Genomic DNA, 17,995 nt, shown 5'->3' with positions numbered 1-17,995 from the left:
GAGGCACATGGAGAGCAGAGTTTCCTACCACATCCCTGAGCATGCTGTTTGAACCAAAGTTGGATTTGATGTGGCACTGACATAGTTGTGATGGAGTGACACTGCATATTGTTTTAGTTTCCTGACATCTTTCTCTTTACAGCTCTTTAGGTTCCTGAAAAGCGATGGCAACATGACCTGCTAAGTTTTCTGCTTGGACCTCTTTGGTCTCTCCCTTTCAAGTGAGCAACACCACAATGACCGTCTAAAGCATGCCTTATTTAGCCTCTCCTATAAGGGTGACCTAGCCAGGTACATTTTAAACAATGCTTCAGTGTAGAAGGTGTAAACTATTTTGGGCTTGATGTGCTGTGAATGTTGCTTTCCCTCCCTTTGTTAAAATATTTAAATAGAAGTAAAAAGGTCCTCTGAGGATCAGATCATGCATGCGCCATTTTTTACTTATGCAGCTGTTAAATTGGCAAAGCTCTAAATGCACTGCTGCCATCTAGTGATCATTTTGTAAAGTACAGCAAAACCTACAGATATATACAGTATATAAATATATATATATATTTATATTTTTGGGGGTGGGAGAAATCCAAAATAAAGTCAATGCTTGTTTCATTTTTAAGCTGCTGATACTCATTCCTTATTATTTGTCGTCAGATGAGAAAGCTGCAGTTCTGGTACAAAATGATGAGAGTATAAACTTAAGTCTGTCATTCTAAGGGCTTACTCTATAACTTTAAGAACCTGGAACAGTACACTGAGCGGCTAGAATGAATTGCAGTATATATGTATGATTGCTTTTTAAGTGACTATTTTTCCTTTTGTCAAATCATGTAAATTCTGAAATCTTTTGCACTGATGTGTCGAACCTTATTCTTGTATATTCAATCAAGGCAACTTTTATAATTTCCCATTTGTTTTCAGTGACCCTGAAATGTTAATAGCATGGTCATATTCTATGCAACTCTAGTTATACCTTTTGGTTTGACACTGTATTTTCACATTGATTTCATGACTGATGATAGATTTTATAACCTGACTGGGTTCTCATGCAGTACTAACTGTAGGTGCATGTACTTGTGTTCTGTGTAATTACTGAAGTGCAATGGTGTACAAAAAAAGTGGATTCACCTGTTTTTAACAATAAAACATTGATAAAAGGTGCTTGGAATAATATTCTTTATTCAGATACCTTTAGTTCCTTAATTGCATCCATGTGCAGGGCTTTAGTCTCTCACCCCTGTGATCTTTTTAAGTTCCTTCTCTACCTCTTCCACAAAGGCTGGGAAGTTCTGATCCATGAGGCATAGGCGTAGAAAAGGGCCCAATTCTTCTGCTCCCCATGAAGATCCTTCATAGGCTAGGGTCAGCTTCTCTGGTGCCAGGATAGACTGCAGGGTGCCAAAAGACCAGAAGGGTTGACTGTGTGAGCCCAGATAATTTAACACAGAAACATTGCCTTAAAATTTAGAACACTATGCCGGGCGGTGGTGGCGCACGCCTTTAATCCCAGCACTTTGGAGGCAGAGGCAGATTTCTGAGTTCAAGGCCAGCCTGGTCTACAGAGTGAGTTCCAGGACAGCCAGGGCTACACAGAGAAACCCTGTCTTGAAAAACAAAAACAACAACAACAACAAAAAATTTAGAACAATATAAAATGTTACTGGCTTTACAAAAATCCTTTTCTATCCTAAGGTTTCACATTTATAGTTCTGTGCCACAGTTCTTTCCTTCCTCCATCACTCTGGAGCGCTATTATTTTTCCCCTTCTTCCTTCTACCTCTCTCAATTTTGTCACTGCCCTGAACCCCAATTTGAAAAAGAAAACAACAAACAAAAACCCAAACCAAAACACAGGCTGATCTCAGAATCCATGGTCCTCCTGCTTCTGCATCCCAGATGTCTGGATTATAGACAGATACACAGAGAGTGAGCTAGAAAGTGAGATAAACTTGGATCTTTAAGGAAACACTGATGTATCTAAGTTGAGATTTAATTAACAATACTATTGTAATAACATTCTTCGAGTGGAAAGCTGGATTCTGCTGGAAGAAGTGGGCTGTTGGTCCAGGTGTGTAGCTTAGTGGCAGAATACTTGGCTAGTGTGAGTAAAGTACAGAGTCCAAAGAAACAGGGTTGGGGTGGCAGGAGGTGTTCTTTGTAATTGGTCACCCAAAATTTTCTCTTTACAGCTCTTTAGGTTCCTGAAAAAACGATGGCAACACAATCTGCTAAGTTTTGTGCTTGGACCTCTTTGGTCTCTCCCTTTCAAGTGAGCAACACCACAGGGACGGTCTAAAGCATGCCTGATTCAGCCTCTCCTATAAGGGTGACCTAGTCATGCTCTTTTTGGTTGGTGGCCATCTGAGTAATTGACAGAGACATGCAGCCTCTCCCATAATCAAGAATATAGGATGTCCTAAAACTCATGTTGTTAATTGTAGTCTTGTAGTTAAACTCTTAAGGCTGGACTGGATAGCTATGAATCTCTTCTTTAGTCTTCACTTGGCCTTTTCAAAAATGTTATGTTCTACAATAATTCATAGTGTGCAGGCCCTTTTTAAGGAGTCAGTCTCTTGATTTCTTGACAGTGAAATAAAAGTAGTATGTATTCAGTATAAATTGCACTTCAGTGTTTGGCTTTTCCTTGGGCAGCAGCATGAACTCTACTTTGGTGAGACTGGCTGCATGGTGACCTCTGGCCTCCTGTCCCAGCTGAAAGGTCTCAGCCTGAAAGGTCTACAGCTATGTTGCTAAGCTATGATGTTCCAGAGTTAGGGGGTGTAAAACATTAATATATTTCATCTTAGAATGATCTGCTGCAGATTTAGCCATACTAAGCTGAGGAACGACTGTACTTTTGGCTTCTTTCACTTAACATGGGTTATTACTAAGTGTATCTATAATTCATTCCCTTTTTTGAGATTAAATATTCTGTTGTGCAGATGTACTACAATTAATGCATTCTCCTTCAATTGGCCTAAGTTGCTTTTTGTTATAAATGTTCAAGTTTGGTTATTTTGAGATGGGCTCTTACTATGTGGATCTACTGTCTACAGTTTTCTCTGACTTACAACCCTCCTCTGTTCACCTCCTAAGTACTGGGGTTTCAGCCATGTGTTCCTCTGCCTCCTTAAATTTAGGGTTTCATCAGAGTACCCAAATACTTACGAATGGCTGGGTATCTGTTACACAGTAACTCTGTCTCACATGTGACTGGCCAGCTGCAGGGCCGTGCTGTCTGCACTCAGGGTGCAGCATGGCACTGCTGTTCCCCCCGCTTTCTTACTGTGCCTATATGGAAGTGCAGGAGCACACGAACAAACGAACCACAGTGTACATACAGAGGGCAAGGCAGGACTTTAGCAGTCAGGTCTTTCTGCCACTTTGTTGAGACAGAATCTCATTGTTTTTGGCCACTGAATCAATCGATGTTCTTTTATCTCTGCTTCCTGTCTTGCTATAGGACAGGATGCTGGGATTTTAGGGCTCCCAGGACTGAACCTGGGTTTTCAGGCTTTCCTGGCAAGTGCTTTTTACCCACTGCTATCTTACTGTCCTGTGAGTTTGTTTTTAATTTTAGCCATCCTAACAAACATGTATGGCTGTCTTGTCACAGTTTTAACTTACATTTTCCTAATCAGAAATAATACTGAGCACCATTTTGTGTGCTTATTGGGCATTCGTAATTCATACAGCTTTTGGTAACCTGCAGCATCTTAAAACCAAGGAGCTGGGAGACTAGCTCAGTTGGCAGAGTGCCTGATACATGAGCAAAGGACCCGAGTTTGATCACCAGAACCACCCACGTGAAAAAAATAGTTCGGTATACTTACAGCCCTGGCACTGAGACTGATTGTCGTTTCTTTGTTTGAGGGTCTCAAGTAGCACAGGGTGGTTTCAGACCCCTTACGTTGCCAAGGATGACCTTGAACTCTTGGTCCTTCTACCTCTACTTGAGGATTGGGATTACAGGCATGTGGATAGAACCCAAGGGTTCATATGTGCCTACACCACCAACCCTGAAAACCCAATTCATAAGTTTGCAGCATTTAAATGATAGTTTACACTGAAGTCTGTTTGTGCTTGATAGTTTGGTAGATGTGTCACTGACCAACATGGAGTGCTTGAGTTCAGCCCTGTTGAGTACACTTAATTTTGGCACTTTGGCTCCTGTGGGTGGCAGGTGCCTCACATTAATGCTGTCAGACAGGTAATTTCGTTTCTATGAGTTTACTGCTTGGCTTGGTGCTTTCTCTAAGAACAACATGTATCAATAACAGAAATTTACCTTTCTAAATTTAAATTGAGTTTTCAGATTCTGCCTAAATGAAATGAAGAGACGCCAGGCAGTGGTGGTGCACACCTTTAATCCCAGCACTTGTGAGGTAGAGGCAGGCGGATTTCTGAGTTCAAGGCCAGCCTGGTCTACAGAGTGAGTTCCAGGACAGCCAGGGCTACACAGAGAAACCCTGTCTTGAAAAAACTTAAAAAAAAAAAAAAAAAGAAAAGAAATGAAGAAACTACAAAAACAATATGCAGTCATGTTCTCCACTAAAAGCCACTGTTAAATTCTTCCAAATTTAGTATATTATAAAAAATGGAGTAGATCTGTTTCATAGCTTGAAAAAAATTAACGTACTGTGATTATTTCTCCATACAATGACAGGGCTTGGCATCAATTTGGTTTGCTTGTTGGGGGAGGTTGCCATGACACACATATGAACCTGAGAGGATAACTTCTTCCACCTCATGGGTCCTGAGAATCAAACTCAGGTCATCAGGCTTAGCAGCAAGCACCTGTAGCCACTGAGTGGCCTTGCTGGCCCTGATCACAGTTCTGTCTGTAGTAATACTGCACTTAGCTACTCAGGAGAGCATCTCTCTCTCTCTCTCTCTCTCTCTCTCTCTCTCTCTCTCTCTCTCTCTCTCTCTCTCTCTCTCTCATATTATTTATTTTATGTGAGTACACTGTCATTGTCTTCAGACACACCAGAAGAGGGCATCAGATCCTGTTACAGAGGATTGTGAGCCACCATGTGGTTGCTGGGAATTGAACTCAAGACCTCTGAAAGAGCAGCCAGCGCTCTTAACCTCTGAGCCATCTCTCTAGCCCTTGATTCCATTCTTAATTGTAAATGTTATTATGATAAACATTCTCCTATGTACACTTATGTAGCTGAAATTCAGTTTTAAGAAAATAGGATTCTAAGCTTGTTTTATATCAGTTGTCTTCCAGAAGTTTATCCAACTTTGTATTCATAGGACCGTCTGCCTAAAAAGGTCAGAGCAAACTTGTGCTGCTTCTGGTCCCATCGATGCTGTGTAATCAGGTGCTGGAACACCACTGACAGAATGTTTGTCAGAACACAGCACCTTGCCCTACTAAGATATTCCCGAAGTGCGGAAGTCTGCCTCCTGCTGGACAAGGTTTTTACTTTTCACAGTTGCTGGGGCACTAAGAGGTAAGAATTCTTTGTCTTTCTTTTCTGTGGGTACAGGCTGGGGATTGAACCCAGAGCCTCATATATGATCAGCATTTGCTCTCCTTCTGCCTTCTCTCAAATTTTTATCTGTGACTGTCTCTTTTTATCTTTAGTAAGCCAAACACACCCTCCCCCCAAGCCCCTATTTTCTTTATATACCACTATTTACATAGTTCAATAGATGCTATTTAAATAAAAGGACCCATGCTTTCACACTGATGAACATACAAGTTCTGTGGAAAGCATGTGTTGCTGGTGTAAGTCCTTGCCTGGTACAGCCAGGATGTAGTGAACCAAACAGCCCTAGGTGAATTCCAGCAGAGGGAGCAGCCAACTGCTGTGAGTGAATGGAGCTACAAGTGGGCAGGAGCTGTCAGCAAGGAGGGCTGAGAGGCAAGGTGCCGAGAAAGTCAGCAAACAGAAGGCTCTGAAGGGCCCTGTAATGTCTGTTTAAAGGGGCTCAGGCAGACGTCACTGCATAGCCAGTGACATTTGTTTATCAGCTGTGGCATATAGCTGATGGTCCATGGACTTAAAGAACAGGTAGAAGATGTGAGTCTTTAGGCATGGCAACTTACATACCCGCTTTTATCTTCTGGAGTGGTTCCATGGTTCTTTACCAGAGTCCATGTTCAGGGGAACAATAGGGATTTTTTTTTTTTTTTTTATGCCTTCCTACTTTTCATGCTCCTTAGTTGAGATTGTAGTACTAAAAGATGGCCCTGAAGGAATCCAGATTTGGGTTTGGTATTTGTTTTAGAATAGTTTATAAAACTTAATTCCAAAATTAAGTTGAATTCTTTCATTCTTTCGGGGAAGTGGTGATTGAAGTTCCTCAAAGTACAGGAAGCCAGTCTATGCATGTCATCCTTTGTGGCCTATGGGCAGGGGGCGGGGCTAATGGCAGTAACCTGTCCTTAAGTTTCTTTCCTAGGACAAGAGAAAGAATCAAGGAATACAAATTCTTGTATTTTGTTCCCTTTTTAGGAACAGAACTTAGCACAGAAATACCTGAGCTAGATGTTCCACTGAAGTCCTTCCCTCTAGAGCACCCGTGCCAGCTGCTCTACACACATGCTGCTCCAGGGTCAGGGAGGGCTGCAGACAAACATGCAGTTAGAAAAGGGGGAGGGTGGGGTGGAGGTGGGGAATGGGATGGGACTAGGTGGTCAGGAGCCCTTAGCTAAGACAAGCCTGGTTCATGCGTTCCAGTCCTACAGTTTATCATGTGTTACAGAAGTCAGACTCTGCTGCCTAGTGTCTCTATCTCTGCTGTGAATGCTTTCGTGGGCTACCTATCAGTTCAGTTCACATGGTGCTGCAGTGAGAAAGATGTCATCCAGAATACCACCCCACACCAAACAGCAGCTGAGGGCAGCCACACTTGTGCGTCTGGTGGGCTCCTGGACTAGGTGGTTCGACTTAGCAGTGGAGGGAAGCTTCGGGCACACACTAAGACTTTATTTTTGCTGCCACTGCTTCTGGACCTCTGCTTACAAGAGAGGTCTTAAGAACTACCACCCTTCTTCCTGTCCCCCCTCCCCCCCCCACCTTCCTGTCCCCCTCTCCTGCCCAGCCCTCTCCTATGGTGGTGCGGGTTGTCTCCAGCTCTCAGGTTGAGAAACACCTGTGAGGCCACAATTAACAAAATGACAAGGCTAGAGAAAAGTAAAACATAAGCCAAGAAATGACTCAAGAGCTTTAATTATTTCTATCTGCAAAAAAGGAACAACTATTCTTTACTAAAAAGACCTGGTATAGGTAAACAATATGCCTGAATGCTGCACCTGAACTTGGCCATGCCTCAACTCTAAGGTAGACTAAGAAAGCATGCATCCAGCTTTGTGTCTCAGAAGTCACGGGCTGACTTGGGAAATGTCTGGTCTAAGACAGGCTTGCTGTAGGCTGTGCTTGTGCTCAATGGCTCTGCCTTCTGCCTTCTGCCCTGCCAATTCAGTGAGTCTCCTGGTACTTTTAGGATGTTTCTACCTAGACAGTCTAGCTCCCAGCCTCCAGAGTCAGCACACCGGAGCCTTCATCTGCTGTTGTAGTTCACAGGCCCAGTCTGCATGTGTCCCATCCCGTGCAGTCAGACTGACCTTATTTGTGAATATACACATAGGCAAGCAGCACAGCCACTGGTCTGTCTGCACTTGGGCACCGTGCGTTGGCCAGCATATTTGTATTGTTCAGTACACTACACCTAAATTCCTGGTGTTAGCACCTTCCATCATTTGTTCATAAAGGAAAATCCCATTTACCTAGGGGGCTCAGAAAAGTCTTGGTTCAGAAAGGCCTGGTACCTGTGTGGCAGACACAAGTTTTCCAAGATTCTTATTACTTTAGCTTACATTTTAGGCCCAGCACACTGGTACAGACCTGGAGGCTGAGGCAGGAGGATCACAGGTTAACAGGGCAGATCCTGTCTAAAACTAAAACACACCTTCTGTTACTATCAATAAGTAGTGTCCATTGTCTGGGATGAAAGGCCTCGATTCCCTTTGAAATGCTCACTGAGAGATGCACTGCCCAGAGCTGTCCAAGGCTCTGTGAAGCGCTCTCCCTCGGGGCAGTGGTAGTTTGGCTGCCAGTGTCAAGTGTCTTGCTTGGGGCACTTTCCAGAAACAACCAGCACTCAACTTGTGAGGCCTCCTCTTCCTCTGCATGTCTTGTGAAGCAAGGGTGGTCCACTGCCTGACTGGTAGTGTTAGGAGCCTGACCCGTTTGAAGTCTTTGGTCCCACTAAAGCAGACAGTGAAAGTGGTAGATTGTGTTTTACTGTGATGAAATGATCTTGACCTTGAGGGTCCCCGGGATCACACTTTGAGAACTACTGTTCTGTGATGACACTGGAATACAGATAAGGCTCCCTGTTTTACTCCTTGGCCTTTATACAGCTTGTCTGAAATATGAATCTTGAATCACTCAACATTAGATCCTTTTAAAACTTATTTTTTGACTGGTGTGCATGTGTGTGCACGCACATGTGAGTGAGGGGCCAGAAGAGCATGCTGGGTCCCATGCAGCTGCTGTTACGGGCGGCTGTGACAGCCTCCTCACGCATCACACGGTCAGCTGTCTCTACTGAGGAGCCAGCATATCAGTACTCACCCCCTGCTGCACTGGGTCCTTCCCTTGGCTGTCACCTGCCTGCTGTGGGCCTGGGCTCTGCTGACGCTCCTGGGTGATGCTATCAGGTTCCTGAACGGTGACGTACTGGGCCAGGGTCAGCACGCAGCCACAGCAGCGCTCCAGCGCCTCTGCCTTGGACGCTCCATCAAACTGGACACGAAACATCCGACTCTTGTTCTATGTGAAAATGAAACGTCACCACTGAGTATCATGCACCGTGAGGTCTTCTAGGAAATGTTCTCTCGCTTGTCGGGCAGGTACACAGAAGCCAGGGACTTGTTTCTGTGCCTTTTTAGAAGCCTTTCCTTGTGCTGGAATTCATTTCCCACAGGCAATGACACCAGCAAACTGGATGGTCACTCCACTGACTGGAAGGTCAGCATTTTACCTTGTCAATACAGATTTTACAGCTGATATATTTTTGTTTTTAATAAATTTTTAGGTTAGCATAAACAATAAGTTTCACATTCTTTAAATAGAAAAGCCTAAAAACAATATACTACAGTCCTGGTTCACTGAAGTGTTTCTGAATAGGACAAAGGGAAGAGCAGGCTGGGCTGGTGAGCCGGCTCTGTGGGTAAAGTGCTCACTGTGCAAACATGAGGACCTGCACTGGGTCCCTAGCACTCAAATAAAAGTCAGGCATGTAGTTTTGCCTGTCATCCCTGCACTGGGGAGCCATGACTGGAGGACCCCAGAGTCTGAGTGGCCAGACAGCCTCGCTGAAATAGAAAGTTGTGATTTCAGAAAGAAAACCTGTCTCAAAACACAAGATGGAGAGTGACTGAGGAGGACAGCTCTGATGTCAGCGATGCTTACACAGGAGGAAGGAAAGGGTAGCTGCCATGTGAAATGAGGCAGGGAGCTTAGCCTCGGGGAGGAGGGCACAGGCAGATGCTTGAAGCATGTGCATGCAAAACCTCTAGTGCCCTGCATCCTTAGGACACCTGACGGCTACACAGTCAGGTCAGGGAGCTCCCTCTAGCTTCCTGTATGAATTATGTCCTTAGGCAAATTGGCAAATGTGGGGCAGGTGCAACTATAATACACAAGAAACTACAGGTAGCAGTCAGTTACTTGATTCTAAGCTTAAAACCAGACCTGGGTCATAGTAACATAAAACCGTTCAGTACCAGTTTCCTTTTTCCAGTCTAACACTGTCTGGATGGGTCAGCCCACACACAACTTCCCAGGCAGCGCTGCCTGTGTTTGCTCAGTTCTTTCCCATAAAGAAAGCTGGTGCTGAGATTAGCATGTAAACCTTGCCATGTAAATCACGTGTTAGGATGAAAGTATTCCTGACCTCAGCAAAAGTCTCAAAGTTCCTATAAACAAGCGGGTGCTTTTCCCCAGTCCGTTTATTGTGTATGTAAAACTCACCAAACAGAGCCACAGACTTGGTTGCTAGGGAGCATGTAGAACCCCTCCCCATATTCCCATTCACCTGGCTTTCTGAGGGTGTTGGCATCACTCCCATGAAGAGTACCTGGATCTGTCAGAAGTCATCTTCGTGCTCTCCCATGTAATACATAATATATAGGTTGTATTTTGTGCATATCTTTAAGCCACAGTGCTGTAGCCTAATTTTCTATTCAATGGGTGTATAAAAATAGAAGCATAGCTCATTATTTCTAAAAGCTGAAGCATATCTCTTTATTTAACTGGCCTCCTACTGACAAATATTCAGGTTGCCCCAGCCTTTCCCCTTTTATAACTCCTGAATGCAGGCTTGCCCGTGTGCCCATTCCCTGTGCATTCAGAACCAAGATGTTTCTCATGGTCATTTTTGTCACATAAGAGGTAAGCAGATTTTCAAACTTGCATTTCTCTGGTTATAATTGAGCTTGAAGATTTTTTTCCTTAAGATTTATCCATTTATTTTATGTATATGAGTACAATTACAGCTATCTTTAGACACACCAGAAGAGGGCGTCAGATCCCATTACAGATGGTTGTGAGCCACCATGTGGCTGCTGGGAATTGAACTCAGGACCTCTGGAAGAGCAGTCACTGTTCGTAGCCAGTGAGCCAGCCCTCCTCCAGCCCTCCAGCCCCCCCCCCCCCCAAGCTTGAACGTTTTTTTCCTAAGCTTCCCAGTTCATTTGTATCTTTCTCTTGTGTGTGCTTATTGCTGCCTTTGGTGTTTTGAGTCTTCTGAATGAATACTTCCCAAATTTATCAGGTCAGTAAAAGTGACCTTCGACCTGAGGGAAAAAGGATCACAGAGGCAGAAGAGGGTGGCAGAGTTCCTGAGCTGCAGTTACAGGCAGTTGTGAGAGAGCAGCCTGCTATGGATGCTGGAAACAGAACTCGGGCCTCTCAGAGCAGTTAAGTGCTCTTGTCTGCTGAGCCATCTCTCTAGCTCCAAGGAAAATATTTTCAAGTTCAAAAACTGTCTAGACAGTCTGTGTTACCTAAGCTGTCAGCCACCCAAGAGTTACAGTATTTTAAGAAGGGATTCTGGTCTTAGGTAGATACTGAATTTCAAGTTAGGTGATTTACAGGAAACTCCACAGACCTTTGAGAACAGAGGAAGCACGGCTGAGTGCTGGCCTTGCACTGTCTCCACACAGCACAGCAGAAGCTTTTCTTCCCAGGAGGGCGTAGCCTCACCAGGTACTTAACTACTCTACAGCAGAAATTGTCGCCTTCTCTGGAAGATGTCATACCCCAGTGCCACACAGAGCCAGGGAGGCACCAGAGATCTTGAGTACCCGTTGTGTTTTCCTGTTAGCTCCAGATTATTGAGGTTTAAACTGTACCTTGGTCTTGAGGCCCAAGAGGACAGTCACTAATCCGGGAATGTTGGTAGGCCAGGCCCTGAGGAGGTCATAAGGATCACAGAAGGTCACTAAGCAGAGCCCCAGTGATTAAATCTTGGGTGCTTTCTAAGCCACGGGGTGAGGCTAGACACATGCTTGGTCCCTGGTTCTTGCTATGAGATGTCTTGTGCTTTGAGACTATGTCAGCAAGAAGGCCCTTACCAAATGCCAGTCCCTTGGGCCTCCAACACTGCGGGCTATGTAATTTTCTTTATTTTTCTTTATAAAGTAACCTAGCCTGTTATTTCATTATAGCAGTGGAAAACTGATTTAATACACTGAGAAAACAAACTTCAGCATATTTGCTTTGAGGTAATCCTCAAAGCACATGATGGACAAAATCAACAAATTTCTTTAGTGAATTGCTAGGATGAGAAACAAAGATTGGCTCATTTCATCCAGAGTGTCTTTCAGATAGGAATGAAATGTCTGCCCTTAACCTACTGGCCAGTGTTCTCATTAGTGGTCAGTACTGTTTAAAGGAAGGAGACCCACCTTCAAGCCTTTTTAGTCTGTATTCTGCTTAAAGAGAGAAGAGTACCATGTTTACTATCTACAGAATCCAAATTATGTCACATTTCTGCTACAGGAACACAAGCTTTACCTCTGTCAATTTGAACAGTGTATGTTGTACAGAGGCCGAAAGCTCTGTTAGTATGTGACATCAAGGCAGCAGAGAGGAGGAAAAGAAATGTGATGTTGCTAAGTGTCAGAAGTGTTTGATGGGCCTGCAGACAGCTCAGGGGAAAGGCACTTGCTGCTAATTCTGATGACCTGATTTCTGTCCCTGGAACCCACATGCTGGAATGAGAAACCCAACTCCCCCAAACTGTCCTCTGACCTGGCTTTCCCATGCCTCCTACCCATCTAAAAAATAGTGGTAAAGCATTTGCTAGAATGCATTGTGCAATCCTGGCAAACATCTCAGTAAATAAATGACAGCTGAAGCAGAATCTCCTTGATGTAGCACAGACCTAAGCAGCAGCTAGAGATGCATTTACCTCTTGAACATCATAACCGGTACAGTTAGGGAGAGGCCAGGACGCTGGCACAGCCAGGAGTGCCAGAGCTCAGTATAGAGGCCAGTCACTGTCTCCTGCTGCTGTGACAAGTACTTGACTGAGAACAACTAGAACAAAGGAGGGTCTCCACTGGCTCAGGGGTTCATGGGGTTCTGCTCACTGTGGAACAAAAGGCGTGGGGGCTGAGGTGGCTGGTCACATGCCATCTGCAGAAAGAGATCAATGCTGGTTTTCACTAGACTTCCCTGCTCCTCCATTTTATTCAGTCCAGGCACGCAACCCACAACCAGGGTGAGTCCTGTCTCCTCACTGAAACCCTAGAGCTGGACATGCCTCGAGATGTCATTCCTAGGTGATGCTAAAAACAAGTCAAATTGTTTTTATTTCATTTCACAATGAAGAATAACCATCACAGGTGGGGAAAGTACTACAAAATGTGAACCACTGGAAATAATCATTATTTGTAGATGATAAAATCACTTTCCTAGAAACCTAAATATTAACATGTTAATAAAAGTTCAATTGACTCAACAAAATCAATATTAAGTAGCTGGAAATAAGTTGTGGATAAAGAATATCATTTATATAATGGCAAGCAAAATACTTCCAGTTCTAACTTTTAAGAACGTCCGTCTAAGGGCTGAAGAGATGGCTCAGCAGTTAAGAGCACTTACTGCTCTTGCAGAGGACCCAAGTTCAATTCCCAGCACCCACACTGGGAAGCTCACAATCACCTGTAACCTCAAGTTACCCAGGGGATACCAGCGTCTGACCAGCAGGGGAATGTGTATATACATTTAAATAATAAAAATAAATCCTTAAGAAGTCTAATTATGACATATATATGTATTAAAGCTTATGTAAGTTATTATACATGCACATACAGTGTCTAATCAAAGTTAATGTAAATGAAGTGTATGTCTGATTTACAGAAGAAACAGATGTTTGCCAGTCCGTTAATGCTGCTGTTCCTCCAGTGTTGTTTATGCAGCTATTTCCTAGGAAAGACTAACTCACAGCAGACCTCCTGGTATTCTTTCTGCCCACTTTTCTCCAGTGTTCCCTGATACAAAAATGAATGTCACTTGTTGGCGCTGGGTTGGTCTCTGCATTGTGTCCACTCGTGGTCTAGGAAGCCAGTTCTTACAGTTTCTTTTAATGGTTGTTACATTTCTTTCTGGTTATTACATTGTTAAACACTACCTGTGACCTGTTGAGGTAGGCCTTCTTACTAATGTAAGCATCAGGATTGTAGCTACCTTAGAGACAATGAGCAGAAATGGCTTCTGAGATCAATGACTGTGTGAGCAGGAAAGCTCCTGTGTGTCTACTGTGAAACGTTTCATACTACTGCAGTTTGTCGCCCACATCCATAGCAGAAAGAACTGCAAGTTCAAGTTAGAGGTCACTGGAAAGCCCTGTAGGTTCACAGACCCCCTGAACTCTGTGATGCTTTTTGGGGGGGTCTATGTTCCTAGCTAAGCTCCATTCACTAGATGCTTTTGAATTCCTAAGGTCTGACTTAAAATTAGTATCTGTCCCCTAAGTTTCATTATTATATGCTTGGCTGAGTGTTAACAGATTGGTGCTCCTTCCCTCCTCTTCCGCCCCCTTTGGTTTGTTTTTCTGAGACAAGAGTTTTTCTCTGTGTAGCCCTGGCTGTCCTGGAACTTGCTCTGTAGACCAGGCTGGCCTTGAACTCACAAAGATCCACCTGCCTCTGCCTCCCTGGTGCTGGGATTAAAGGTGTACACCACCATCACTACCTTCATGTATGCGTGTTTTTTTTTTTTTAAAAGGTGCATCATCTAGGTGATTAGTTTGCATGTTTCTTTGATATTTAACATAACTAGCAAACAAATAAAATGGAATTTAAAAACTGTAAGGTTTGCTTGCATTATTTATGTCTGTATGTGTATGCCCGTGTGTGTGTGTGTGGGGGGGGTGTCCACAGAGGTTAGATTGACACTAAGATCCCCTAGAACTGGAGTTGCAGGTGGCTGTGATCTGCCCAAGGTGCCATCCCATGGGGAACAAAGAACAGCTTACAGAAGTGGGTTCTCTTTATTTTATGGGTGTTTGCTTTTTGTTTTTTGAGGCAGGGTCTCTCTACATAGCCCTGGCTTGACTTGGAACTGTGTAGACCAGGCTAGCTTTGAAGTCACAGAGATCTGCCTCCGGAGTGCTGGGATTAAAGGCATGTGCCACCACACCCAGTTCCTATTTTTAAATATTACAATGAGAAGAAATGACAATATATATTCAATGGACCCTTCAAAAATACCTTCTTAAACATGTAACTATGCAGACCCACCGTGCCAGCCCATCTGCTCCCGGTGCTCAGGGCAGAGACGCCACACAGCACAGCCTGCATGCCAGAAGGAGCTCCTATTGCTTGGGGTTTTGCTTACTGGGGCAAACCTTTCTTCAACACGTTCTTCCAGCACTAGCTGGTCCTGCCCCAGGGGCTCCCCGCACCCCTACCTTGACACACACACACACACACAGAGCAATGGGAAAAGGGCATTAGTGTACACATGGCCAGCCATGCAGCTCAGTGTCATCTTGCCTTTATTGTTGTTCCAAACAGAAGACAGTCCATGCGTCTTACAATCTTCAGCCAGTTCTTGCTGCCAATGAGTGAAAACCCTTCCTGAAACAGCAATTAGGTGAGGTTAGTGACAGGAACAGAAAGGGACAAGTACTAGTTATAATTTGCATATGGAATAATGCCACCAAATGGCAAGTTGGGTACCTCGCCAGTGCCAAGTCCCAGCACTCGCTTAAAGGCCGGCTCTCAACCTTTTCGTATTAAAATGAAGAAAAATAACAAAGTAGTAAACATCATTCCTACTTGTAAAGCACATTTCTCTCCTTCCAGATTTGCCCAGAAGACCTTCTACTCCTGAGAAACAGGCTTCCCTGTTCTCACCTAGGAGTTTATCAAACCCACTGCTAACTGGTGAGATTCCTTGTCTAAGAACCCTGTTTTCTCAATAATGGTAAATGTGAGGCCATTTGGTCAGATCTTTCTTTACATCTGACAGAGAAAAAGGAAAAACCAGCAGAGAGAGCAGTAGAGGGCACACGCCTCAAAGAAGTGCTCAGAGGACCTAGCACTGTGCAGAGCAGATATGAAGGGTCCTATGGCCTGTGGCTCTTCAGCTGCCTGCATATAGCTGGGGATGCCGCCTGGGTTGGAACATGTTCAACCTGATCACCCACCATGAGTAAGCACTCTGTGTGGACAGCCTCTTTACCCTAGAAGCTCAAGAACTCAAGACAAAAGAAAATGCCCGTGGCCATTCCAGCCTCCCCAGTTTGCTCTTCCTAAATCCCTAGTGGTAATTTTCAACTCCCATCCAAATTCACTCACCAATAGTTTGTTTTTAAAAACAGAACAAGAAGTCAGACAAAGCCTCTATAGTTTCTTCTTAAAACTTTATCATCCTGGGCATGGCAGTGCACAGCTGAAATACTTGGGAATACCGAGTCAGGACTGCCATGTTTGAGAGCTGCTCAAGTTTCACAATGAAACTTGGTGTCAAAATAAAAACAGGACAAGACCTCCCAGATTAGTAAGAAGAAATGTGTCATTATGACACCCCCAAATAAGCCGTTGCAGGTGGCGGGCTGTGGGGAGGCACAGAGTGAGCACGCATGAGTGAGTGTACTGCTTATAAGGCACTGGTAATGCTGGCAATGCAGATGACGTGTGTATCCTCTGACCTGACAGGCAGAGGGCCAGGGATGCATGTGCGGATCACACGGCCCGCACACACACACACACACACACACACACACACACACACACACACACGGCCTGCACACACAGCCTGCACACACACGGCCTGCACACACACGGCCTGCACACACACAGCCTGCACACACACGGCCTGAACACACACGGCCTGCACACACACAGCCCGCGCACACACACGGCCTGCACACACGGCCCGCACACACACACACACACACACACACACACACACACACACACGGCCTGCACACACATCTTGACATGATGCACAGACATTACCGCATTAAAGCTTATTGTGTTTGTTTATTTAACAAGAGGGAGGAGGCAGAGGGGTGCCATTGTGCAAGTGTGGAGGGCAAGTATTTTCTCTCCTTCCACTTCCGGGGGCCAAATTCAGGTTAGGCTTGTACAGCAAGCCCTTTACCTGCTGAGCTACCTCTCAGGCCCAGAACATGCTATGTTTTTGCTAGTTAATGTAAAATGTAGTCCAAAAAAAAAAAAAAAAAATAAAGAAAGACAGAAAGAGAGAGAGAGAGAGAGAGAGAGAGAGAGAGAGGTTTAAGATAAAATATTTTATATCACTTCCACTTTTTAAAATAATATTTGAAATTCAGGTTTTTTTGGAATATGTGTCTCTCTGTGTGTGTCTGTGTGTCTGTGTATGTGTGTTGTACTTCATATCCAGCCTGTCTGAACCACAAAATGGAGGAGCCAATCTCTGACCTATTCCTGACTCTCCCTTTCTCCCTTCAGACTCTGACCACCTTTATCTTGCTGGGTTTGGACAAAGACCCTAGAGTTCCCAGGGACCCCAGAGCACGCGCGTCTGTGCAGACAACTGCACACATGACTTTCCTGCAGTGTGCACTGTGCAGACAGCTGCATGCATGGCTTTCCTGCACTGTGCTCTATACAGACAGCTGCATGCATGACTTTCCTGCAGTGTGCACTGTGCAGACAGCTGCATGCATGGCTTTCCTGCAGTGTGCTCTATACAGACGGCTGCACGCATGACTTTCCTGCAGTGTGCACTGTGTAGACAGCTACACGCATGACTTCCTGCAGTGTTCACTGTGCAGCTCATTTCCAGAGTCTCATCACCATGTGGTCCTTGACCCCAATCCCACAGTCACACTGACAGCTTGCCATGGTGGTTCATGTCTACAATCTCAGTACCTGGGAAGCTGAGGCAGGAGGACTGCCATAAGGTCAGGGCCAATCTCAAAAATTAACAATAAAAAGTCTCTGTAAACACAGAAAAAGACATCAGGAGAGGAGCAAAGGACACAAAGGACTCAGGTGCTGTGTCCACTGTGAATAAGCATGGCCAAAAAGAATACCTTTGCCCTCATCTTCCAGGTCTCTTTCCCTCATTGAGCTAGTTTCTTTAGTGGTTCAGATGCACCTCCCCAGTCCCTTTCCAGATGCGTTTTCTTGCTACATACCTCATGCTGGCCTCTAACTTGTACCCTTCTGCCTTAGCCTCCCAAATGCTGAAATTACAGGCCTGCATTTCCACACTTGGGCTCTGATGCGTCCTGGTTCCAACTCTGCTGGCCAGTGTAAGCTAGCCACTACCCGGGAAGATGTCACTGCAGGTAGGGTCATTGGTACTGGACAAGATAAATCAGCTTTAAACCCATGCAAAGTGTGACTTCATAAGCTTTGATGTGAACGGTACTTCACGTTCATGAAATGACAAAGCATTCCCACCTGCTACAAAGACCCTGAATCTGAGAGAAGCACAGGAGACGATCGCTCCAGAAATAGCTGGATGACTAA

At 44.7% G+C, this 17,995-nt stretch overlaps 2 protein-coding genes across 2 annotated transcripts in view; one reads left to right on the top strand and one right to left on the bottom strand.

Annotated features, from left to right (window-relative positions):
* Positions 1-1,155, top strand: part of Nptn (neuroplastin) — a 69,258-nt gene extending 68,103 nt beyond the window's left edge. The window contains exon 9 of the mRNA XM_076925524.1: positions 143-1,155. The gene's annotated coding sequence lies outside the window, so the exon portion shown is untranslated. The remainder of the gene's footprint in view (positions 1-142) is intronic.
* A 1-nt stretch (position 1,156) lies between these two features.
* Rec114 (REC114 meiotic recombination protein) overlaps positions 1,157-17,995 on the bottom strand; it is a 91,257-nt gene continuing 74,418 nt past the window's right edge. Inside the window, exons 3-6 of the mRNA XM_076925526.1 lie at positions 15,023-15,106; positions 8,589-8,786; positions 6,489-6,575; positions 1,157-1,382 (exon numbers count right to left, since the gene is read on the bottom strand). Of these exons, the coding sequence (XP_076781641.1) occupies positions 1,218-1,382; positions 6,489-6,575; positions 8,589-8,786; positions 15,023-15,106 (534 nt within the window). The 3' untranslated portion in view covers positions 1,157-1,217. The remainder of the gene's footprint in view (positions 1,383-6,488; positions 6,576-8,588; positions 8,787-15,022; positions 15,107-17,995) is intronic.

Source organism: Arvicanthis niloticus, chromosome 26 (assembly GCF_011762505.2).
Source record: "Arvicanthis niloticus isolate mArvNil1 chromosome 26, mArvNil1.pat.X, whole genome shotgun sequence".
NCBI classification, from domain to species: domain Eukaryota; kingdom Metazoa; phylum Chordata; class Mammalia; order Rodentia; family Muridae; genus Arvicanthis; species Arvicanthis niloticus.
This window is presented reverse-complemented; position numbering and strand designations above follow the sequence as displayed.